We start from the raw sequence: 25,645 nt of genomic DNA on the forward strand, positions 1-25,645 counted from the left end.
TGCTAAATTGATACATTCTGAAGAAAAATCCAAACCGCGACATTTTTTGTAAATTTCAGTCTGTATTCATTTATTATGTGTTGCAATTTGATTGCATTGAATTCATTTTTGGGTTTCAATGAAGTTATGATTTTTTTATGTTAAAACTGTAAAACCTCTTTACAAATCCGACGATATTTTCCAACACTATATATGGCATTTATTAGTCCCACAAAAAAAGATTGATTTTTGATTTTATTTACTGTATTTTATTGTATGACAAACAATCCAGATTTAAATAAATCAATAACTTATAAATTTAGGCACAAAATAGTTGATAAAAATTAAAATTATTCGATATTTTTCGCAACTGGTAACGTAACGTTTCTCAACGCATTCAGAACTGTCATTAATTGACACATTTAAATACATACATATACATACAAAGTGTGCAAAAGATGAGAATTGTCAAAATTCTCACATTAGATAACAACAAACTTAAAAAAAAAAATCTGATAAATTAATGCGCTGATAATTAATTTAATTGAAAACCAACAAATAAAAGTAAATAATTCCAATAAAAATTTATTAATCGTAGTTCATAACCTCAACAATTATTTTTTTTTTTCAGTAAAAAGCCGAAAAGATGTCGAAAAATCGTACAATGTTTACAGCACTTTTTCAAAATTTCTGGAAATCATTGAAACCTCGTCAGCAAATCGGTAGCTTGATGGGAGAGGATTATTTTGGTAATAAATACTATGAGATTCCGGCACGGCCAGAAATTGGTAAACGTCGTCCAGAACGATGGTTTGTGCCAGCTGATAAAAGTGATGAGAGTTTCGACAATGAACTTACCGCTGAATGGGAATCATGGCTACGACTTCGAAGGTAAATGAAAAAGAAAAAAAAATCATTTTGCTTTTATGTTACCTTTTTTAACTTTCAATTTGTAGAGTTGATCCGCCAACAGATGAAGAGCTCAAACACAATTTGGCCATAATGCAAATGAAGAAAATCAATGCTGCTGAACTTGATAACAAGTATTTAGGTGGCGAAGAAAAACCACCACAAATTACTACGGGTTTGTCTGATTTTCCAAGATACGACGAATACGAGACGGTTGTTGGGAAAAAACCACCAAAAAAAGAAGACTCTTAACAAATTATGTGAAAATTTCAATCAATATTAGTGTATGGGTGAAATTAAAGTAAAATAAATATTTAAAAAAAAAACGAAATAAAAAATACAACAAATTTTCTATATACATTTTATTTTTTTTGTTTCGATATTGTTTTTCGCAGCAATGGTACTTAATTTGAGGGGGGGAAATTTGATTGGAAATAATATTTGTTCAAATGTGTGTGAATGTTGGTTTTGTGTTGAAGTGGTTTATTTGTCATTTGTTTGCACATAAATTTAATTTCTTTACATCATTATAGTTTAAATTGAGTTGAGTCGATTTTGTTTTCAAATATGTTCGTTTTGTGGAATTATCTAATTTTATACATTTTATTTTTCTTTAAATCAATTCATTCACAATATTGGAAGATAATTCAACATACAATGATTGCCAACCGTTGCTATCGTTACAATGTAAAATTTAAGATGTGGCGATCAAGTGGTAACGGACAACAGTGTTGGAAAAGAATAAAAATTCATAGATACATAAATAGATCGATTGATTTTTTCATTTGAGACACATCCAAAACTGATTGTATTAAAGTTTAATCGCCGTTTGCGATTGAAAGCGCTTCCTTTTGTTTTGTTTTTAAAGAAATCATTCTATATGGTTTATTTGTTTTGGAAGCGTCACTTCACAGACCACGCTGATGGTGAATATTAATTTAAAATTTAAATTGAATTGTTCACATTCTCCATTCTAATTCTCGTCAACAAATAAGTAAAATTTTGGTATTGTTTTTTTTTAGTTTTCCCTTTTCTTTTCAAATGTCGAGCCTGTGTGTGTGTGACATTTAATTATTTGATTTTGTAACGTCTTTAAAATAATTCCTTTTACATTTTATGTATGTATTTAAATTTACATACGAATTCTAAAGTATAAGTTATTTTACTTAGTTTTTAACCTGACAAATCGCCATGATCGAAAAGCGCTTGATCATATAGTTCGGCTTTAACTAATCGACCGCCAAAATATCGGTCATTTAATGCAACTCGCGCTTTTTCAGTTTCCGATGGTAGCGAAAATTCCACAAATATTTTCACAATCACTTCGGCATTCTCATCATCTTCGAATTCGGATTGTTTTTCATTGTAAATGATTACCCGTTCAACAAGACCAAATTTACTACACTCCTCTTGAATTTCTTCTTGTAGCTCTTCGTCGATATCCTTAGGTCCGACCATATTACGCAAAATGACCACTTTACTTTCACGTGGTCGCATCAGACGTTGCATCACCAGATGGCGAGCATTTTGGCCTTTAATTGACATTGATTCTTGCTGCTGTAATGTTTGTGGTTCACCTTCTTCCAATAGTTTCTTTTGTAATTGTTGCTGTTGTTCCTAAAATGTGAATGAAATTTACGGTAAAATATTCATCGATTTAAATAAAAGATCAAGTAATTCATTGATTCATCGAACACATACCAATTGTTGTGAACTCCCGTATGCACCGTTTGCAGACGATCCGGCAAGTGTAGCGGCTAGTGTTGTGCCCAGTGTGGCCTGCGTTTGTTGTGCTTGTGGTTGAATTAAAACGGTTTGTTGGGGTAAAGTGGCCGCCAATGTAGCTTGTGCTGTGTGAGAATGAAATCCTTGTAAAGCGCTGGCTAATGGTACCTATTGTCAAAATATAAACATTGGATCATTCAAGAATATAAAATAACAACAAGAAAAAAGAAATGTAAAGACTTACAGTGATGGTTCCTTGACTACTTTGTACAGCACTGGCTAAAGGTACAGTTATTGTTCCTTGGCTACCTAGAACTGGATTTACAATTTGTGGCGGTTGCAATGGCGTTGTTGTTGTGGGTAAAACAATTCCAGGTGTCGGCAACAGCGGTACTTTTTTATGAATATTTAAGAAATTTCCGGCCACAACTCCACTATTTGCAACAGCCGCATTTGCGAGCGGTAAACCACCTTGAATGCCTTGAATGCCAAGTGCTGGCGCTGCGGCTGACAAACCCAAAACAGCATTACTTGCAACTGCGTCCATCGCTTGAATTTTTGCTGTAGCAGCGGCGGCTGCAACGGCAGCTGCTGTTGGCATAGAAGAATTCAGTGTGGGTCCCATCAATGCATTCGGTGGTGTTATTGCACGACCAACACGTAACAATTGACCGCCCAAATCGAATAAATTCATGCTGGTTATTGCTTCGTCCATCGCTTGTTTCGTTGAATACTCGATGAATCCATAGCCTTTGTGCGTGTGTAATGAATTACCTTGGGCCAATCGACTGTACAATATTGGACCAAATGCTTCAAATACACTTTTTATATCTTCTTCAGTCAAATCCGGATGTATTGATGCAATGTAAATGCGATTGTAGTTTTTTGCTTCCTCTTGGATTTCGTCAATTACTTGTTGGGCTTGTGGCATATTACTCGGTCGACCGACCTAAATAAAAACAGTCAAATGTTGATGAACAAAATTCATTCTTTTAATTTCATTGATTATATTACCTTTATATTACGACCGCCCATCATTGCACCATTCATTTGTTCAAGTGCAAGCTGTGCACCTTCCGGAATTTCATATTCGACAAATGCAAATCCTTTATGCTTCTGCGTTATGGGATCCCATGACATATTAATTGATTTTATTGGACCAAACGGTAGGAATGCAGCTCGAATTGTATCCTCTTTCAGTTCAAATGAAATGCTGCCCACATATACTCTACAGAATTGATTGAAACGTTTTTTTTAAATTAAAATTTCAATTGCAACACCAATGGAAAACGAAATTTATTTTTATTTTTTAAATAATCTCAGATCTTATCAGCTGTTAGAGTAATCATACAAAAATGGAATTCATCTGTGCCCATAAAAATGGGCCCAGGACTCAACATTTCTGGTTCAGTTTGTTCTCTGTTAAAACAATTTGTATCGTCATTGAATTACAGCACATTTTCGAATTCAACAGACTTTTCGAATAATTTGATTATTTCCGTTAATTACTCGAAAAAATGCTGACTATATCACGACATCACTCAAATTTCATAACAAAAAAATGTTTAAATTTTAGTTACCTGCACATCAAAGCCAAGGCCTGTTGACGCTGTACTTGTGTACGTTGACTTGCCAACTATGGATATTAAAAATAGAATAAATGAAATTACATTTCGCGCATAATTTATTTAATCAAATGAAAAGAAAAAAAAATACATGTACAAACCTGTTGATGGTGTGCCAGTGTTTGTTTCATTAACACCATACGAATACTTTGTTCCATGGCGTATTTTTTGGCTTTGGCAACTAAATCATGTTGATCGGATGTTAATTTTGGTAGCGCACCACCCAAAATGCCAAGCAACGGTGAACGTGAACCGGGCCCGAATTCCACATCGCCTAACTGTCGTAAATCATTCAATGGTGCGCTTATGAATGGCATTTTCGGTTGCCAATCTACGAATATGAAAATCAAAATTTCAATTAAATTGTTCACTTAGTAGTTTCCATTGGTGATCAAATAACATCGGCTGCTATCACTTAAAAACCAAGCTCCAAACATCCGCAAAGAAAATTTAACTATTCAATTTGAAATATATTCGAATATTAATTTTGATTTTGAATTGACGACGTTGCAATTCAATTTGCTTTGCGGATTGATGGCGTTGAAGGCTTAGAAGTACATTTCGCAATTTAAAATGAAATCAATCTTTCTTTCTTCTTTTCCAGATTTTCATATAAGTCGTGCACAATTTATGTCGAACAAAAAATATAGTATTTGTCTCATTTGCCATCGTTGAAGGAGTGTGCTATTACTGTGGTCTGTCGAGTATACTCCATGCGTACAAATAACAATATTCGAGTTTCAATTTTTGTTCTCATTACACTTTTGTTTACTTTGACATTAAATATAATCGAATCGGTTCATCTGCAATTTGCATGCGGTTTCGTGAATGAATGCAAATTAGTGTGTTACGAAATTCGGATTCTTTCCGATATCATTTATCACAGGCTACACGCTACACGCCACACAATTCACGCTTGAATTCGCGACACCAACTCAGTTTTATTTTGTCTGTAGTTTATTTTATTTTTTTATCTCATTTCCAATTCGAAATGAAATCGCGCACAATGAGTGATAGTTTGTTATTTCGGATAGGCATGATCGGTTTTGTTTTATTTATTTATTTGGGCTGACGAGGCGTTGAAAACGGAAACTGAAAAAGTCAGGGGAGCAAAACACGCGTTGAAACAAAGGTGCCAGAATGAGGTGTATGTGTGTGAATGTCATGTGAGCAACTTGTCTCTCGGCTGAAAGTAAGAAAAAAAAAGAAGAGAAAAACACAAAGAACTTGGTCCGGAAAAAGAGAAGAGAGAGAAAGAGAGAGAGAGAGAAAAAGAGCCATATGAAGAAAGAAAAATTAAATTGTATAACGATTTGGTTTGTTTGTTTGTTTGTTTGTTCTAAACGGTGGTTGGTTTTGACATACAAAACGAACAACAATTTTGTTTTTCATCTATATTGTAAACAAATGAAAATGAAAAAAAAGAAACAAAAAAAACATATTAAAGCTAAAAATTATATAGATTAATTAAAAAAAGTTATCCCAAAATGTTTTGATTAACTGCATTTGGTATCGTTCAATGAGCGCAATTGGGTAGTTGACTGGGAAGTTATGGAACCTGTGTGTGTGTGAGAGCAGACCGCGGCGTGCGATGGGCAATTGGCTCATGGGCAAATCTCAACAACGATGTTGACCGACGACGACAAAAGCGATGGAATTCGTCTTTGCTCGCATTTCGTGTCACATGCCATTGGATCGCAGATTGTTTGGACAATTTTTCGATTTCATATTTAAGTTTTGTATGTCAATGTGTGTGTGTGTGTATGTGTGATTGTGTGTATTTCAATGGGGCTAACGCTATAGGAAAATGGATGTCTGCCGAAAAAATACCACATATAAAAAACAAAAACAATGCTTTGATTATGGAACAAATATGCTAAAAGATATTCAAATAGGCGAAAAATAATCGGGAGGAGGACTTTCATTTGTTTTGTGTCTTCTTCATCATCTCCATCATGTACTTCTTCTGTTCGAGAATGGTGGATGCAAATGGTATTATTATGGATTCGAATCCGACCGCAATCGCTGTGCCAATTTATTTACTTATTTTTATTTTTTTTGTAATATGTTGATGAGTGTCAGTGTAAAATGTGAACAAAAAAAACAATTGATAAAATGTACACACTAAATTCGCGTGAAGCACATCTTCAATGGGTTCTTTTCATACCGTGTTCATGAGAGACTAGTGTTTGATTGGTTTTTGTATTGTAATGTCTCTACGCTCTCGGATTCTTTTGTAATTGTTATTTGCCGAGTATTGCAATGCGTGTATCTGTATGTGGGTTTAATTGCGTGCATGAGATATTTTTTTTATTCGTTTGCCTACGTAAAAAAAGAAAGAAAGAAAGAAAGAAAGAAAAGAAAAGAAAAAAAAATAAGAAAAAACAAAACATCGCCGTACACATCGGGCATATTGGCAAGACAACCGAATCTCCATCGATTAACGGCGTTTTCGAATACGAACGGCGCCCACAGATTCAATTTCATTTCTTTTTTTCAACAGTTCAAAATCTCATTTTGAATATAGTTTCTGTATTGGTTGGGGTTATTAAAAAAACACGACTTTTCTTTCATTCTAAATGTATATGTTTTTGGTTACTATTGTTCTATGAAATTGCGCTTAAATCATCTGAAACGACAAGCAAAAAAAAGAGAACACAAACACAAACAATTCCACATTGAGTTATTCGTCGAATCAAATCGCTTAGCAAGAAATAAAAATAATTATTTGTTGAATTTTTTTATCTTCAAATTTTTTTTTTTTACTTAAAAACTATAAATATATTTTTTTTTTAAATATGCATGTGGCTAATCTTTACAAATTAAGTACCTTTCAAATTTTGTTGTTTTTTCTTTATTTGAGATAAATTCATCTAACCGTGAAGGAAACATGGCAATACGCTTTAGCTCAAATCGATTATTGTGAGAAAAATTATGTTAGCTCGGTATAATTTGTAAAATTTATATTTTTAATCTGTAAAATTATATATATATGCATTGAATTTATTTTTATGAAGGAAAATATTTGGAGTGGAAAGGTCAATTTCATCTTAAGTGTTACAACAGCATATTGCGAATGCTAATGTAAGCCGTAATTGACATTGACATCAGCTGCCACAATAATTGAACGCATATCGTATTGCCAAGATATAATAAATTGATACACAAACTCGATTACTTTCTTAACTTTCACCTTCTTGAAATAGTTTTTCATGAAATGAATTAAATTCAAATGATGTGAAACTAGGTCAGTACAATGAAGGTGATTGTGGTAATATTTCATTTGTTTAAAATTCAATATTTTTTTTTCGAATGAATCAAGTAGAAATTTCATCAAATTGTACGTTTGAATCAATAAATTTAAAAGAAAATTGTGATCCATTTTAAAAAGAGTTGTTTTTTTTTGTTTTTAAAGAAATCGTCGACTAATCTGAAATTTACTTGCTGTGTAAAGTCGATGCAACAAACAATTTTTTTTTTCAGTTTTGTTTTAAACCATACAATACATACCTTGGGAGGTTTTTCTTGACTTCGACGGTGGTGATTGATCTCCGTCATTTTCATCGGACGGTGGCGATGCGTGCTTCTTCGATGACGAATAATCGTCATCGTTGCTTGATAATAGACGTTCTTTTTTCATGTCCTGATATCAAAATAAGAGTTCAAATTAGCATTTTAAGATGAATATTACTATGAAACGAACAGAAGAAAACACAACAATTCATAAACGGAATTCAAAGCCGCCAAACAAGATAACCAATAAGAAAAATTTAAAATAAAATAAGAATTTTTCGATTGTGAATCAATGAATACTGAGCACGCACACAATCACTTTTGAATTGATGATAAATTCCATAAAATGCAATAGAAACCAAAATACAAGCTATTTTATTTTGGCAAATTTGTCACTTTGTTATTATTTCATAGGCAAGTCGCCATTTTGGATTTCTTCGGAGTTTTACGGTGTGCGTGTGTATGTATATACGGTCGATTCACATTATATCCACTTTTTGGCCCATCAGTGCCTATTTATTCCGCTATATGATTCTGTTCGTTTGTGCGTTAGTTTTTTTTCTCTGTCGTCAATTTTCACTTACCACTTCAATATCACCTTTCATAATTTTGTACAACGCTGTTGTTTAATATTAATCCAAATATGTTTATCGAAACGCTTTCAAACGAAATTGATGTAAAAAATCCTCCTTAAATGATTTTGCTGTAGTTTCACGATGCAAGCAACTCTGCCCACTTTCTTCCACTTTTGCTTGTCAACTGAATGGCTTCAGTTTTGCTTTGAGAGTATGCGGTACAATGACAGCTGTGCGTTACTCATCAAGGGATATTCATTAACTCATTAGGGGATATTCATTAAGTATTGGACACTTCAGCAGACTTTCGGTTATTTAACAGAATTCACCAAAATAATAACATAAACATCCTTTTTTTCAATCGTGTGTGCCTTTGTTTCTTTTATATTGTTTAATGGAAGTGCACTCACAATTCTGTAAAAAAACAAAAACAAAATCGTTATTACTCATGAATATTAAAATATAAATAGATAAGGGATATAGGGAATTTGTGCAATCATTGTTGAATTGGATGTCAAATGCAGAGATGAATAACTGAAAATATATAAAAATCGGTTATTGTTTTATCGACTAATAATTGCCTGGATCGATGTTGGCTCTTGAATCGCTTGGATCGATGACATACGAATCAACGATCCTGTGCAGCTCCTTCACATGCTCAGCAATGTTTGCGCAACGCAGCGAGTTTGGTGGCATCGAGATTACGTTTATTAACCCGTATAAAAAAAAAACAGAAAAATAAAGCAATTGCTATTGATTTCATAGAAAAACCTACGATTTGTAAACATAAACCACTTTTGAAAGAGTAGCAATGTACATAGTGAGACGGTTGATAAACAGTTGGTGATGGTGCCTTTTTTGTGTTCTGTTTGGTGTGCAATTTAACAATCCTAAGAAATCAAAGTTATTATTATGAATTTTATCTGTTTTTCTTTTATTTTCTTTCAATTCGAAGAATCACTATTAGTGCTGTGCAATTTTTTTGAGTCGTGAGGGAAATTATTTTATAAATACCGCTTTGATTTTTTTCACTTTTGACATTCGGTGAAAAGGCCTATTTTATTCAATTTTGATACGTAATGGCCTTTTCGATTCTTGCAACTATGAAATTATGAAACATTTGACAGTAACGTAGCGGTCCACAGGTCTTTTTTGTATTTTTCCTCATTTGTGATGACAAATCCACAAAAATAGAGAAACAATTGTGCACATCGCTTTGTTTTTCTCGTATAGTTTTGTTTTTTTATTTTATTTTTAAAAGACGTCATTGTACGCATTTATGGCATAAATTAAATCATATTGGACGGTATTTCCCGAGGATTATATCAAATTGTTTCTATCAAAGTATGAAAATAGATCGCTTTCGATTTTTGTTGTTTTTTTTCTTCTGTATGTTGATTTGTGGAATGTACGTGAGAATGGATACAAACAAATAATGAACGTAATGTCTGTGGTAGAAGTTTTTTGTTGTTTTTGTTGCCTTTTGGTTCATATATTGATCGATATTTTGCATCTTTTTTTCTCTTTCATTTGTACTAGACGAATCAAAAGTGTGTAGTCATTCTTATCTTGGCCTAGTGAGAGTAATAAACGTCATAAATTGAAATATATTGAAGATTTTTTTTTTGTTCCGGCAATTCAAGTTCAATAGATATCTCAATTTAGTGTAAGTATTTCGATAAAAAAAATTGAAGTTTATTCGTTCGTTTTCTTTGTTTCGATCATTTGATCGTTTAAATATGCATGATAGTGGCTTGGTTTCATTGGACATTGCAAGTTTAAAGCGTGACATATTTTGATTGTATTTTTTTTTTGTTTCGACTGTGTACACATTTAAAACAAATGTTCATTCGCTGTTGAGTAATGTGATTGAGTGCATCTGTGCTAACATACGGTAATATCATTATTGTCGACCGGGTGCTTATTTATGCGCATTGTGTGATTTAAAATGTGTGACTCATAGAGACAAAACGACATTCAATTGTAGATTATCTTCAAAAACTAAATCGTTTAACAAGTAGTTTGAATTGGTATTAGTCAATTCAGAGAGACAGTTCAATGAAAAATATCACCTTTGAATGCAAACATAATTGTTTTATTATTTCTTATTTATTTTTATGAATCCATGTCATTGTGTTAGCGTACCCATATGTAAACCACATTGAAAACGCCTATTTTATTTACGGTAATTTACGCCGATGTGATTCAACTATATGTAACAAGAAAGTCGATAATGTGGACAGTGTATGGAATGTGCGATTGTTATGTTGTAGTTTAGTTTGTAGTCAACGATTTTCTCCTCTTTCACGCTTTGTACTCTACTTCATATTCCATATAAAACAGTGGAAAACAAAAAAAACATTATCAATGTTATACGGGAAATTGTTTTTTTTTTTTGCGTTGTTGTTGTTGTTTTACTTTAGTGTCATTGTTTTTGTGGTTAGCATAATTCATGGAAAGAATGAATGACGTGTCCATTTATTGTGTCACTTCATTAAATGTGAATATTTCTTATAATTTTTTCAAATCCATAGATCGATCACGGTTAAATTGAATAAAACAGTGGAGAAATGACGACGCGTGTGAAGGCATTATATGATTTCACCGGCGAACCAAACACATCCGAAATATCGATTGAGGCTGGTGAAGTATTGATATTGACACGAACTGACGTGGGCGAAGGATGGTGGGAGGGGACCAATGTGCGTGGTCAAACTGGCCTATTTCCGGAAGCGTACGTTGAAATTTACGTGGAAACACAACCACCAGCAATGGCACCACCAATAAATCCAATGTTGGTACAACCACCAGCTTATCAACAGCAAACATCACAACCATCGCAACAAGCACCACCACAGCCGCGATATGATCAAACTGAGGACTATAACGAAATGCAGGATGAATGGGAGGACGATTGGGACGACGATAATGATACGTACAGTGAAGTTGGTCCGCCGGCTGCAAATGCAAATAACCAAACATCGCAAAACTACTACCAAAATAACCAACAATCAAACTATAAGAATGTGCAATTGCCATTGCCACCGACTGATGATAATTCATCGTTACAATCGTATTCAGCTGCGACAAAACTCAAGAAGTCGGGCATGTTTTCGAAAATCGGCGATTCATACATTCTTGGAACGACAACGATCAGTGTGCCAGATCAAGAACGCATCTATATCATTCACCAAGATAACGGGTATTAAACTGCACGTTTTTTTTATTCATTATTCCAATTGTATATTCCAATCTTTCATATTATTTTTTTGATCATTAGGTATTTCTACAAGACGATTCGAGACGTGTACACCGTACGAGTTGCATCTCCCAAAAAAGAAACCAAATTCAAGGGCATCAAAAGTTTTATTGCATATCAATTGACGCCGTCGTTCAACAATATTTCGGTGTCACGACGTTATAAACATTTTGATTGGTTGCATGGCCGTCTGGTGGACAAATTTTGCCTAATTCCAATTCCACCATTGCCCGATAAACAAATATCGGGACGATATGATGATCAATTTGTTGAACATCGACGCGTTCAGTTGCAGGAATTCATTGATTGGGTGTGTCGACATCCAGTTTTATCGACATGTGAAGTATTTATGCATTTTCTCACTTGTACCGATGACAAAAAATGGAAACCGGGTAAACGGCAAGCCGAACGCGATCAATTAGTTGGGCCAGCTTATTGTGCAGCAATTTTTCCACCCGAAAAACAATTGTTACAATCACAGGTTGATAGTCAACTTGATAATTGTAATCAATTTGTGCATATGATGGATAATGCTGTAAAAAATTTACTCATTATTTCAAACGAACAAGCGAAACGCTTTCAAGTAACATGGAAAAAAGATTTTCAACGCATCGGCGAAGGTTTTTCCGAATTGGCTCGTGCATTGGAGATTGATGAGCGACGTGCCATTACAAATGTGAATTTATCGAATTCGGTTGGTCAGGCGGCCGGTGTATTTATCGGAATTGGACAATTGATTGGCGAACAGCCAAAGCATGATTTTATACCATTTGCCGATTGTTTACACATTTATCGTGGCATTTTGGGTGATTTTCCCGATGTATTGAATGTACATAAAGGCGCCATGAACAAACGAAAAGAATGCGAACGATTAACGTCCGAACAAAAAATGGGCAATGCACAATTGCAAGAGGTAAATCGTCGTACCGATATCATGTCATATGCTGTATTGGCCGAAATGAATCACTTTCGTCAAGAGCGAGACGTACATCTGAAAATGGCAATGAAACACTTTATACAAGAACAAATTACATTTTATCAAGAAATCATAACACGTCTTCAGACGGCACAGAGGTTCTTTGAATAAATATTTACAGGTTGCGAATGCGATTGCAATTGATTCGAATGAAGAGATTTTTTCTCTCATAATTATTTTGATTTATTTTTTTATCGCTCGAGCTTAAGACAAACAACAATTCTAATTTCTATATCGAATGAAAGAAATGCCTTTTCAAATAATGAAATGAATCAATCGTAATACTAAACAAATCTTGATCAATATTCGTATCAAGTACAAAGGAATCATTTTAATATTCGCTTCGATCTTTTATTTTTCTCATGAAATCTATGGTATTGGCCGCAACAATCGTTTTGAAAAGTAATTTTAAAGTCGGTTTTGTATTGTGAACGTTATGTTGCAAACTACATGAGGTTTTTTTGTGATTCAATTTTCGAAGGATTTTTTTTTTTTAATTTCAAACGAAGAGAACTTGTTTTTATAGAAATATTGATATTTTTGCTGTAAAAAAAATGATGTGATCAATTTTAAATTATTCGAATGGTTTTAAAGTAGAGCGCGCAATATATACAAATGTCAAAGGTGGACCATTTCGAGTACAATATGTGAAAATTGTAAGCATTTCAAACAAAAATTTTAACAATTACTTTAACAACTCATTCCATATTAAAGATTTGTTCACATAAAGCGAGCAATGAAAAATCAACTGTCGATTGTAAATAATAATAACCGAACTATTTTTTTTTGTGTAACGTACAACATAATGGACCCAATCAATATTGAATCACACTGTATTTTTTACAACCGAAATTTACACCAAATGTGTTATACGTGTATAAACCAAGTGAATAAAAGTGACATGGAATAATTAAATTGAAATCAAATTTATTACGGTAATTATGCGGAAAAATCTCAAGAAATCATTGCAAATTCTATATATTTCTGGATCTGAATTAATTACAGGCAATTATTTTTTTTAAATGTATATTTACGAATTAATAATAAATTATTTGTACGCAAACAAAAAAATTACGATTAAAATAATAGAAGGAATGTGCTCGCCTATCAATTGATTGAATAGAAATGTTTTGGAATAGCTTATTTCAGACAAAATACATTTACTAATTTTTATGTCGTCTTTCCTACATACGTTTGACACTAATTGCATGAGGTATTTAAAAAATAACTTACATACATTTGAATTGTAGATTTTTTTCGTAAAACACCACAACGATAAAGACGAACCATAAAATGTTAATATATTTTTTTTAATAAATGTCATTAAGCAATATATTGGCAAAATTAATATAGAAAATTCAATAAACTGGTGAAACCACTAAAATTGGTTAGTTTTTTTTTGTTGCTTTTAACGAATTTCGGAAAATTCATTCAACAGAATTTGAGCAGTTGTTGCAAAAATGGGCTGCTATTCAGTATAGTCGGAGTGGGGTTCAGTAACAATCCGACAGTCATGACCGGATATCGCCCGAGTATGGGTGGCTTTTACTTTTTGGAAATAATAAAAAACAAAATCCTCTTTTTTGGAAAAATGGTATCCATGGCTGGGCCTCACATGACAGCGGGTATATTCAAAATCTGGCTACATAATTAGTACAAAATTATAGCAAAAATAAAAATGTCAAAAGTACGTGGATAGAAAAACTGCTATTTTTCTTCCAAAAGGGCATTTTATAATAGTTTGCCTAGACCATACGTTGTAAGGTACAACATTTTTTGTTGACAGGCCCAAAAAGAACATAATTTTTACACCCATACTCGGCGATGTTCGGTCGGATTGTTTCTGAATCTCGGAGTGGCTTTCTCAATATATTCAAATTTAACATTCAAAGAAAATGGAAAAACTAAAGTACTAACTAAGCGTGTATTATACGTGATAATTTCACACAAAATTGTTAAATTGATTTTTTTTTTGGCCGACATTTTTTCTTACAATTTGTTAATTATAGGCAATTAACCTTGCTTTACGACTCATTTGTATAATTTAGCGTTATTGAAATTGGGTCAATCCGATAGCATTATAGAACATATTTTGCAACAATTGAATTTCACTGGACTATTAATTTTGGCTTATTTGTAAGAAGAAACAACTGACATTGTTTCATTATTTGTTTCATGTTGAAGACGAGTAAGTTATATGGACGATTAAGTTTGGTCAACGTTCATTTCGCAATTTATCCAAATACGAGGTTTGTATTTGTTCGATGGTCCAATGCAATTCTCACACTTTTCAAAATACAATGTATACGCGATGAACATTCGGAATTCCCTTTTGATGTCCAATGTTCGAAACGGTACAAATTGGCCTGGTTGGTTGTATTTGGGTATATGAAAAATGATATCTATTTATGAACTTAAGCAATTGAGATCGCAATCTCAATTGAAATTGTGGTGCTGAATGGAAGATTTTTCGTTTTCATGGGCCCTCGCGTAATACGTGCCATTTGTTTGTTTTTATTATTACTATTATTATTTTTCGTTTCGGTGCTTTTCATTAACTCGTATGATTTTTGGTGGTGTTCATTTTTAATTGGCTTAGATGCTACAATTTGAGGTAAGATCAAAACGGCGACAAACGTACATGCATTATTAGATTGTGGGAAGGTTTTTTTTTAATTTACGAAATCAACACCTCTTTATTAACAACAGTTTGCTCACCCAAGTACGCACATTGTTTTATGTAATTTATGAACATCAATACTTCTCACGTTGAGATTTGAGACACAATAAGGTTGAATGCGCAAATTCCATTCAATATACCATCTGTTCAGTTATTCGAATGATTGATAACTCAATTTTGAATCAGAAAATCTTTTTTTTTCCTTCAATGTAAATGCAGATTCACTACTGTGTATGTTTTTCAAGGTAAACTATGATGATTGTTCTGATTATCACATCATCAATCAACCACCGTTTTTATCTTGAACTTGGTTTTGTGACAAAACTATTGTTTTCAACAATTCACGCAATTTATTTTCATCCAGTGAATCATTTCTTACACAAAAATAAGAGATTTCGAGCATATTTTTTAATAAAATTCGTAATTTGGAATAGTTCGATGATCAAACTAATTAATTTCGAGAATTAAGATGAATGTCATAAATTCTGTTTGTTTGAACTTTAAAGATTGTGACCTCATTCGCACAGACTTTAATTTTGGTGATTTTTTATGGTTGCTTTCGGAAGTAAAATCCGAATAATTTGATATAAACTCACATTGTGCGACTCTCCATTCGAAAACAGATTGCCAGAGAATGCGATTATTTAAATTTATTGCGATAAAGTGAAAACAATGCTCATAAATTTATTCGCTTTTTTTTTTGGTTTTGTTTTATGGATTTTTCTCCATTGCAAATTAATTTTTAAAAAAATGATATGTTGTCATTGTTTTCACCAATGAAAAAAAATAACAACAACCGTTCAACATTTCACCAACGCTTTAAAAAACGATTTGAAGTGATCGGAAATCGATGAGCCATTTTCAGAAGCGGACATACATTAAATAATTTCAATAATGAAATAGTTTAATCTATTCAATCTTATGCGTGTATATGTTACTTTCACACTGCTCTGATGTGTCATTCGGCAATATATATATTTTTTTTGGTCTCGCGATTAAGTAGAAAAATCAAAACAAATATATCGAACATACCGGTGCTGGTTGAATGACAATGAACTGAACCGAAATATGAACACTCATTTATCGATCACGATTTGCATTCGACGAAAAATGCCATGAATTTGACATGATCGCTAATGTAACATTTATATTATTGTTGACCGACAATCTATTGAGCATATCGGGTGTTTGATTCATTGTTTGTGAATTTTTGAATGAATACCTCTTTCTCTTATTTATGTCATAGTGATGATATTTTACTATAATGCCCGTTGCCCGTTGTTTTATGTATGAATACGGTTTAATTATAGTTGTGTGATTAATAAATTCATCGTCGTTTGATTAGTCTGCATCTGTCCATTCATATGCCGATTATTGGATTAATGTGTGCCTGTTGGGCATTTTCTACACACATTTATTGTTTTGTTTTTTTTCTTTACACACTTGTGCTTTGATGCTTTGATGCTTGCAACATATTGCGTTATGTTTGTGATTATTACCATCAATATACGTGTGACATTATCAAATGTAAATAACTGGCTTCGAATATTAAATGTGAGCGCACACTGACAGCTTGTATTGAAAGCTACACAAGATGCCATGAAAGTGAAATTTCCGGCTACCAAATTCCCAAATCAATTCAATTCCATCACAATGTCAGAGTGATCTAATTTTGAAGAAATTTATAACAGGAACCATTTTCATAAAATTAATTTAATTAATTTTCGTGTGGACTTTCTTTCGGTGTTTTTTTTTTGTTTATCATTTTCAACGAAGAAATAAATAAAATATAATGGTATCGAGAGGTCGGTGTAAATACACTCCTTTTTCAGGCTTCGGCTGGTTCAATCGATGCATTTCAAGTTTCTACGTCAAAATCATTTGATGATGAAGCACACATTCACTCTAATCTAACACCATCCCGATCATAATATGGCAAACAACAATTTCCTTTCTTTTATTTTAATCATAAATTCCATAAATCGCCTTATCAAGTGAGTGTGAGATCATATACACGCAACACGAAAAACGAAACAACAACAACAACAAAAAAAGAGGAAAAAGAAATGGTTTCGTATGGATTGTAAATTCCGAGCTTAACCGGTCGTCGTCACTTCATTCATTTTATAATTATGCATGCAAAAAGAAAACCAAAAATTTATTTAAGACTCTTTTTTTCTTCACATTACCGCTGGTTAACAAATAAAACAAAAAGAACGGCATACAAAAACAAAACGTCTCGTTGTACGCAAAAGACAGTAATTACTATTTGCCTTCACATAATCGATGCGCATTTCCTTCTTTCCGCAGCCATAAATATTGCAATTGAATGGGTTACAACATCAATTCAATACGGTTCGAAAATCGGTAAAACTTGTCCAAACAGTGGTCGCCGGTCATTTTGATTGGATTTTGATGCATTTCAACTACATCGTTCATATATCATCACACTTGGAATTGATCTAGTGTAAATGATAGTGTAGTTCGCATACATACATATGTCAGGCATAAGTAAGTGGAAATAATTGAAAAAGCAGCGATGAAATTCTTATGCACACCGCTCATTAACCAATACAATACAAACCGATCTGTTTAAATTTGTTTAAATAATTACCATTACCATTTATATACGTTCACTTTTGTTTTCGGGGTAATTATATAAAAGTAAAATATATGTATCGTCGATTGACACAAAGTTGAACCATAAAATTGCGCCGCTCTGCATTTTCTTTGGACTTTCTTGAAGAGAACAAAATAATTATGATGAAACAATAAAATGAAATCATGTTTGTAATTTGCATTGTTGGAACACGTGTACATAAAAAACCAGCCAGTAAATAAACGGTGTCCGCGACCTAGCGCGTGAGATATTGATCATTTTGTATGATACAAAACACGAACAAGTCCATAACTATTACTATTACCATACCGTTTAGATGGTGCGATGCTAAAAAAAACTGAAAATGTACGCGCTCATATCAACAACGATGACAACAGACAGTGAATGCGGCACGTCGTCTATGAGCATAGCATCACCTATAATCAAGCTGACTTTGTTGTGAGAGACTATTGCCGTCGCAGCAACTGCTGCCTGGTGCTGCTGCTGCTGTTGATGCTTTTTTTCCTCTTCCATTTTGGCGGTGTTTTTCTTTCTTTTGCTCCGGTCCGTCGGTTGTTTTGTGCTATGCTTTTTGGTGGTACTGAAGATGAAGAGCACTCGATTTTGGTATATAAGATGCTGTTTGGCGATCTCATGACATTACTTGTGAATTCGTTTTCGTTGAAAAAACAAGTGCTCACATTAATTCGTCCGTACACGAAACAGGCCGCATTTCGAAAGGATTACAACGAATCGTTTAGTGGATTAACAAAAAAATAAAAATTCTTTTGACAAAAAAAATGAACAAATTCAGTGTGGTAAGTGTCAATTTTAACAGTGATCGTATATAAGTTATGCAGTGAACATGAGTCGTAACTATATTCATTTATAACGGTTTAGTGGTTCATATTACGACAAAATGATTCAAAAAAGGGGAGCAATTTTTATGCATGTTCGCACAAAATCAGTGAACATTTTCCTTCAAATCAAATTCTGGACTGATTGGAGCCGTTTGATTTGTCAATTCTGTAAATTTATTGCATTGAAGGCATTCACCTTAAAAAAAAAACGTACGAAGGGAACAATTCGATAAAAACGGTCAATACCCATAAGTATCGGTATTCATAAATACCTTGATTAATATTATTTTTTTTATTTCACTTTCAATTTTTAAAACGATCATTCAATGATGTGTTGACACCGTCCAATTTAAATGGAAACACCCATTTTTAATTACATTTGTTAAGTTTAAAAGAAAAACTGATTACATCAATGTTGTTCAATCAAATCGAGGATGCTTTTTATGTACACAATTTATCGAGTAATAGTTCAAATAAAAAAAATTAAAAATCTCCCATTAAAAACACGTATTTATTGTGAGCGTGCGTGTGTGTTCGCTGCCAAACATTCCGGTTGCCTGTAATTAGTTACACATTATATTTGTACAGCTGTCGATTATTTTTTTTATTTTTTCGTTTTCACCTTCAAAAAAAAAAAAAAAAACAATCGAAAATGTGTTTGATGAAAGGTTTACACATGAAAATTTAAATCTCAACCAAACTAAATGAAAGAAAATTAACCAATTGAGATATGAAATAATGTATTCGCATAACATTTGCGAAAGTTCAATAAAAGCTTTCATCCAACGTTCTTACGTTTGCGTTTGGCATTCGGTTAAAAGCGTTAAATGCGTTTCGTAATCTTATTTTAGTTTTCTTCTTTAATGAGTCTTTCGTTAGCACATTTCTTTCGATTTGCGAAAGATAGCGTAGAAAAAAAGCGATACGCTCGTGTGTGTTTTTTTATTATTCGCTTAATTTTCGCGGTCGGAAACGGTTATTCGTCATTTCGTTGAGAGAAAGGAACAAACCGATCATTAAAATGCACCGCTTCAATCAATAATGTTCGCCAATTTTAACAGACATGCGAAGAGATAACCTAATTGATCAGCAGCTAGATTTATTTGCTGCAATCGGAAGAAACGTTTATGGCTTATATAATAAAATAACATGCTCTGCACAAGTCAAAATAAAAAGCAAGTCATCGATTATTCACTTGGATGGAAGTAGATGTGATTAATCACATAGATCATCGTTCTGATGTCACCATATATAAAAAGAAGATTACTATATTGTGCACAGCGGGTGATAATTGAAACAACCAACGGAAGAAAAACGGGTTGTTTCGCGCGGCGATATAGCCGACAGTCTCTTTACTTTCACTGTGTATATTGTACTGAAATATTTGTCGAAACCAAAAAAAAAAAAACAGTTGAATAAGACGCCCGTAAAATGTTCATTAAGTCGTTCTGCACAATCATTCTGAACCTATATTCAATTTGTTTTTTTTTTTTTTTTTTTTTTTGTGTGCTGTGGTTACAATACTGTTTTATTGTTTAGATCCACATCGGTGAGATTGTATCGTTTTGGGCGAGATGAAAAAAAAAACAACGATTTATTCGGTTCGATTTCAATCAAACTCTTGTGCATACCAGCATCGGGTCGATTGAGAATGTCATGGACGCGTCAAAATTAAATTGAATTCTCCGAATGAAAAAAACAAATCAAATCAAATTATGACGGCTGAGTGACTTGAAATTGAGTTTAATTTTTTCTTTGTAAGTCATTTGTTTTTTTTTTTTTTTTGGATGGACAAAGTGCTTTCTGTTTCACTATATATTTTATTACATCATTAAATGTGAACAAAGAAAGGAGACATGAAGAAATGGAGAAAGAAATTTCGCTTTTTATTTCAAAATTTGTCTAAGCCTCTGAGCAGCCGATCAAAATCATCAAATCGTAACGAAATTATTCACATTAATTTCAAATAATTTTCAATGTTGTTGATTAACAAACTAAAAACGAAAATTGTCGAACCAGTAATAGTCCTGACGAAAAATAAACTCGTCGAACGTCCAAGCAATGTCATTTTGAATGGTTTAAATTTTAATATGAGTTAGATGTGTGCTGATGACACCAAGCAGCCACACATTGCCCGTATTATTGTGCAGTTTTTGCCGATGGTGCCAATTCATTTTCTTCCCTTTTTTTGATTTAATTTTGTCACGGAACATGAAACGAATGCTTTGATTACATTATATAAATTCGTAAATTATGAGAGATAGTGGATGACTGCGTCGCATCTCAATTTCACTCAGTCTCTATTCGCCACTATTATGGTTGATTATGATCATAAATATACATACAATTATGTTTAATTTCATTTGTTCAAAGTAGTTTTTATATCGTCTCTGTACTCAGTGCGCTCGCGTACTGATGAGCGGATCAGCTGTCGCTTCTGTGTCGATCATTTCTTCTTCATTTTTATTTGCATTTTCGTATGAAAACAGATTACGCGTATTCAACAATTCATATATGTGAATTTTGAATGGAATTAATTGAGTGAATATGACTGGAAGAAAATAAAAAAATAAAAGAAGATGAAAAACAACAAAAAATTACGACCAAAGTTCCGACGAAAGTGAATTTGGTGAGAAATACGGTAAACGTTGTGAGCACTTTTGCACATTGGTGGTTCATTCACCATAGTTGGTGCAAACGATGTGTGTGTGTGTGTGTGTGTGTGTGTGTGTGTGTGTGTGTGGTGTAAGATAGAGAAATGTGACTGGGAAAGAAGAAAGATAACAAGCAACAAAAATCGCGGGTTCCAACAGGTAGAGAGAGAAATGCTGCTGGCATTGCTATCAAAGGTAATCGATTTCGATGGCATCTACGCGAACGCGGACACAAACACACAAAAATCCGTATAAAAGAGAATGGCACCAGAAAAAAGCACATATTGTATTTTATAAATATATTGTATTTATAATAGTGACAATAAAATGCGAACACATCACATTTATTGAGGAAAAAAACAACAAACAAACGGCACAGCACTCGCTCGCCACAGAGCAAGTGAAAGAAAGGCACACGAAAGGTGAGAGACCAAATGAATAATGCAATGCAGCAACGAATCAAATGAGTAGCATTAAAAAAAACACACACACGAAATACCCGAAGAAGAAGAAAAAATCCCGTTATAAAGACAAAAATGAAGCGGCGGCTGCAATCGTGATGATCACAAAGCACAAAACGCATATTCAATGCAAATTAATATTGCAATGAAAGAGAAATCTTCCGTTTTCAACTAAGTCGTCTTCATTTTTATTATCTGTTTAAATAATTCAATGTATATACAATGGTGAAAAAGGCATACAGTCACCAACGGTGTAACATGTGCATGGTGCAAAATGCTTGATGTGGGTAGCCCTGTAATTTCAAACTCGCAAAGGTGGCATTTTGAGGCAAACAATCTGATATGGTCGATACATTATGTGCTCAGGACACAAGTATCAGCCATTAGTCACATTGTTGTATCGCATTTCATTTGGTAAATATCAATGCTTGAGTTGAGCGCAAGCATCACATGCATGTTAAAATGCAACGAAAAATTCAAGTTTGAGGTCATCTTCGATTGCATGTTTTCATTGCCTTTTTAAATACCATTCGGCGTTGCCGATGGTAAGCTATTTTTTTTCGGTAAATCAATTGTCAAGTACGCTTTTCAAGTTAGAAAAGTGTTTATAATTGCACCAAATAGGAGAATAGTAAGCCTTGATCGCATAACATTTTATTGCACTTTTGCTCATTTGTTGTACATTTATTTTACGAAAGCGATTATATGCGCATCTTCATTCTCCATTTTTCATTACTACTGGATATGTGCATCAATTTATTTGCACAGCCGAGTACAGGAAAAGAAAAAAAAAGAATAAAATTCACTAATGAAACCGGTTTTATTTTAAAACTCACAGAAGAAACGAAACGAAAGGGAAAGCCTTTCATTTTCTTTCCATGAATGTTAAAATATAATTCCAATCAGTTTGTGATGTCTTCTTGTTTATCAGAAATAAAAAATCATTTTCGACCAATTTACCTTTAATTCGTGAATTTTATGAAAGTTGGTGAAATTTATGTAGTGGCTGCTTTTGGATTGACGTTTTTTTTTTCTTCTTCTTCTCTTCTTCGACAGATTTTGTCACTTGTTTGCGTCACATTGACGTTGGCCGAACCACCAAGCTCATATTTGCCACCACAACCAAGTAGTTCGTATGGTGCACCCAGTGGTGGAGGCGGCGATCTTTTATCGGGCCATGGCGGTGGCTATCAAGCCATTGGAAGTGGTTATCAAGAGAGCGAAGGTGCATACCTAGACCCACAACTTCTTCATAAAATTGAAGAAATTTTGTTAGATGAAGAAAACCAGAAAGGCCGTAAGTACTAGCAAATTGCCATCCCCCCGACATGAAAAAAGTGACATGGTGGCGCCATGTACCTGTAATATGGTGGTGAAAGAACAAACTTTGCATGTGCGACCACACAACGTATTTGCGACCACACTGTGATAGACGATTTGTTTTTTCTTCTACTTTTTTTAAACGAAATAAATTTTATATACAAAAATGATAAAATCGCAAGGAATTTTCTAATTGTAAACATTTTATTTTTGAAAATGGATAAATTTTATGATCACTCTTTGCGACCACGCACATTTTGCATTTGCGATCACAAATTATTTCATCCAAGTTGATAACAACTAACATCAATAATGTGGTCGTACATGCTCTTACATGAAAATTTGTTCTTTCACCACCATGTTGTACATGGCGCCACCATGTCACTTTTTGCAATACACTGTCATGTCGCAGGGATGCAAATTGCATTATCAATAAAAAATCGATTAAAATTCCACAGTCTGATCGATAATGCAATCGGTCAGAATGTGGCATTTTTCGTGCGAAAAGAATGAAAATTCACGAAAGAAGTATCCTTTTATAGGTGGAGGAGGTTTCAGTTCATTGTCTAGTTCTTATGGGCCTCCGTCGAACAAATACGGGCCGCCTTCAAGTAGCTATGGTCCACCGCCTTCAGGTCATGCTGGCGAACGTGTTGTTGGTATGTAAACGATCATTAAATTTATACTTTATTTTTAATGCAATTTAATTAATTGTTTAAATTCGAATTTAACAATTTCTTTTGCTGTTGATATTTCACACTTGACCTTTAGCATACATTTCCACTTTTTTGGCAGTTTAAAAAATGCAATTCAATCAATTGTTATGACAGTAATAAATATTCACTGAAAATAAATGCACGTTATTGTTGTGCATTTAACAACACTATAATTAACTGTCATTGGTCGTTGTCATTTCAGCTTTTAGATACGATCGTATATGCTAATTAAAAATTATAAAAATTTGAGAAACAAAGAAGCTATTTAAAAAATTGATTGTATAATTTTAAAAAATCAATTTAATTTTTTTAGGCATTAAACTCGGTCACATAACTCAGGGATTGCAAGTTGCTCAATTCCATCAATCTGTGCAAGCTCCTTCATCAAGCTATGGTCGTAAGTAAAATTGATTGATAAATGATTCGAAGGTTCATTGTTTCAATGTTAATTTACAAGTGAACTACTTCATTGAACAGAAACAATTAACAATTCAATAAATTTAACATTTTAAAGTAAAAATACACAATATTTTTTATAGCACCATCGTCGTCGTCGTCATTCTCCATTCCTTCATCATCGTATGGACCACCTTCGTCATCCCATTCATTTAGTTCGTCATCACACAGCTCATTCTCGGCCCCATGTAAGTGGAGCTAGCTTATTATTCCTTCACATAGCATAAATGACATTTGTCTGATTTATTGAATTGATTTAATTGAAACAATTTTATTTTGCTAAATTTGCAGCCTCTTCGTATAGTTTGTCATCGTCGTATTCGACTCCAGTTTCAGGTAAAATTTGGTCATTTAATTTAAAGTTGAATAGATCATTGTTAAGTTATTTTCTTAATTCAATAGCCCCAAGCTCTTCGTACGGTGCTCCATCCGTCCCAAGCTCATCGTACGGACCTCCGTCAGTACCAAGTGGATCATATGGACCACCGTCAGTGCCAAGCGGCTCATACGGACCTCCATCAGTTCCGAGCGGTTCATACGGACCTCCATCAGTTCCAAGCGGCTCATACGGACCTCCATCAGTGCCAAGCGGCTCATACGGTGCTCCAAGTGTGTCATCCAGTTATTCAGCTCCAGTTCGTGGTAAGTTTACGTGAATGTAATTTGTGTCAACGTGAATTGCTTGCTTTGTGTTTGAAATGGGAACAATACTTTGTCGACCTCAAGATTGACCAAAAGACAGAGTTATGACTGAGTGCATATTCAAACGTTTCGAAAGCAAGACAAAAAACGTGACATTTTATTTTCAATGTGAAAACCAAGCTACAAATCTAATTCTAAAAAAATATCCTTTTATATATTTTAGCGCCATCCTCAACATACGGTAGCCCATCATTCGGTTCATCATCACACTCATCATCTCACTCATCCTCTTCATTTTTGTCACCACCTCCATTGCAATCATCATACGGTGCACCATCACGTCGACCATCTTCATTGTACGGCGCCCCATCCCAACAAACAATTTACATTATCCAACCAAGAACGCCAAGTTCATCATATTTGCCAACAAACTCATACTTGCCACCCCATCGTCACTAATTCATTCACCTCATTTCATTTAGCGATTTTAGAAAATACTTAAGAAAATTCCACTTCAAATGAATACTAAAATGACGTACAAATTTCTGTCTATGTAATCGGGAATGCAAGTTGTGAATCATCGCAAAAAAATTTATGAGAAATTCATTATTTATTATTTTCATTGAGCTTTGTTTAAAAACAAAACATAAGTTAAAATCAATTATTCCGACACAATCAATTGTGTCAATTTTCTGT

The 25,645-nt window shown here is 33.5% G+C and overlaps 4 protein-coding genes across 9 annotated transcripts; 3 read left to right on the forward strand and 1 right to left on the reverse strand.

Moving 5' to 3' along the window:
• The first annotated feature begins 409 nt into the window (after window positions 1-409).
• On the forward strand, window positions 410-1,205 carry LOC116352469 (NADH dehydrogenase [ubiquinone] 1 alpha subcomplex assembly factor 2). The gene is made up of 3 exons (XM_031785098.1): window positions 410-543; window positions 611-870; window positions 936-1,205. Exons 2-3 carry the CDS (start codon window positions 626-628, stop codon window positions 1,138-1,140), a joined length of 450 nt encoding a protein of 149 aa, XP_031640958.1. The 5' UTR covers window positions 410-543; window positions 611-625; the 3' UTR covers window positions 1,141-1,205.
• A 145-nt stretch (window positions 1,206-1,350) lies between these two features.
• LOC116352467 (poly(U)-binding-splicing factor half pint) lies at window positions 1,351-8,521 on the reverse strand. 4 transcript variants are annotated; one of them, XM_031785089.1, is made up of 8 exons: window positions 8,336-8,521; window positions 7,749-7,881; window positions 4,340-4,569; window positions 4,194-4,249; window positions 3,628-3,841; window positions 2,858-3,562; window positions 2,590-2,781; window positions 1,351-2,505 (listed from the first exon to the last, which is right to left on the reverse strand). In XM_031785089.1, the coding sequence occupies exons 1-8, from the start codon at window positions 8,354-8,356 to the stop codon at window positions 2,062-2,064; spliced, it is 1,995 nt and encodes a 664-aa protein (XP_031640949.1). In that variant the 5' UTR covers window positions 8,357-8,521; the 3' UTR covers window positions 1,351-2,061. The 4 variants fall into 4 exon arrangements, with proteins under 4 accessions (XP_031640949.1, XP_031640950.1, XP_031640951.1 ...); XM_031785090.1 differs by lacking the exon at window positions 8,336-8,521 and adding an exon at window positions 8,063-8,192; XM_031785091.1 differs by lacking the exon at window positions 8,336-8,521 and adding an exon at window positions 6,640-6,867 and having other exon boundaries at window positions 7,749-7,863.
• A 941-nt stretch (window positions 8,522-9,462) lies between these two features.
• On the forward strand, window positions 9,463-13,482 carry LOC116352559 (sorting nexin lst-4). 3 transcript variants are annotated; one of them, XM_031785256.1, is made up of 4 exons: window positions 9,463-9,670; window positions 9,866-9,992; window positions 10,861-11,528; window positions 11,607-13,482. In XM_031785256.1, exons 3-4 carry the CDS (start codon window positions 10,897-10,899, stop codon window positions 12,670-12,672), a joined length of 1,698 nt encoding a protein of 565 aa, XP_031641116.1. In that variant the 5' UTR covers window positions 9,463-9,670; window positions 9,866-9,992; window positions 10,861-10,896; the 3' UTR covers window positions 12,673-13,482. The 3 variants fall into 3 exon arrangements, with proteins under 3 accessions (XP_031641116.1, XP_031641117.1, XP_031641115.1); XM_031785255.1 differs by having other exon boundaries at window positions 9,651-9,767; XM_031785257.1 differs by lacking the exon at window positions 9,866-9,992.
• Window positions 13,483-18,493: 5,011 nt separating this feature from the next.
• Window positions 18,494-25,636, forward strand: LOC116336609 (pro-resilin-like). Its single transcript, XM_031760559.1, has 8 exons — window positions 18,494-18,658; window positions 22,872-23,112; window positions 23,678-23,794; window positions 24,165-24,248; window positions 24,391-24,495; window positions 24,599-24,643; window positions 24,710-24,949; window positions 25,173-25,636. The coding sequence occupies exons 1-8, from the start codon at window positions 18,641-18,643 to the stop codon at window positions 25,406-25,408; spliced, it is 1,086 nt and encodes a 361-aa protein (XP_031616419.1). The 5' UTR covers window positions 18,494-18,640; the 3' UTR covers window positions 25,409-25,636.
• Window positions 25,637-25,645: the final 9 nt, after the last annotated feature.

The sequence above is a fragment of the Contarinia nasturtii genome, unplaced genomic scaffold (assembly GCF_009176525.2).
Source record: "Contarinia nasturtii isolate CC-2019 unplaced genomic scaffold, AAFC_CNas_1.1 Cnas_scaffold_187, whole genome shotgun sequence".
In the NCBI taxonomy this organism is placed as follows: domain Eukaryota; kingdom Metazoa; phylum Arthropoda; class Insecta; order Diptera; family Cecidomyiidae; genus Contarinia; species Contarinia nasturtii.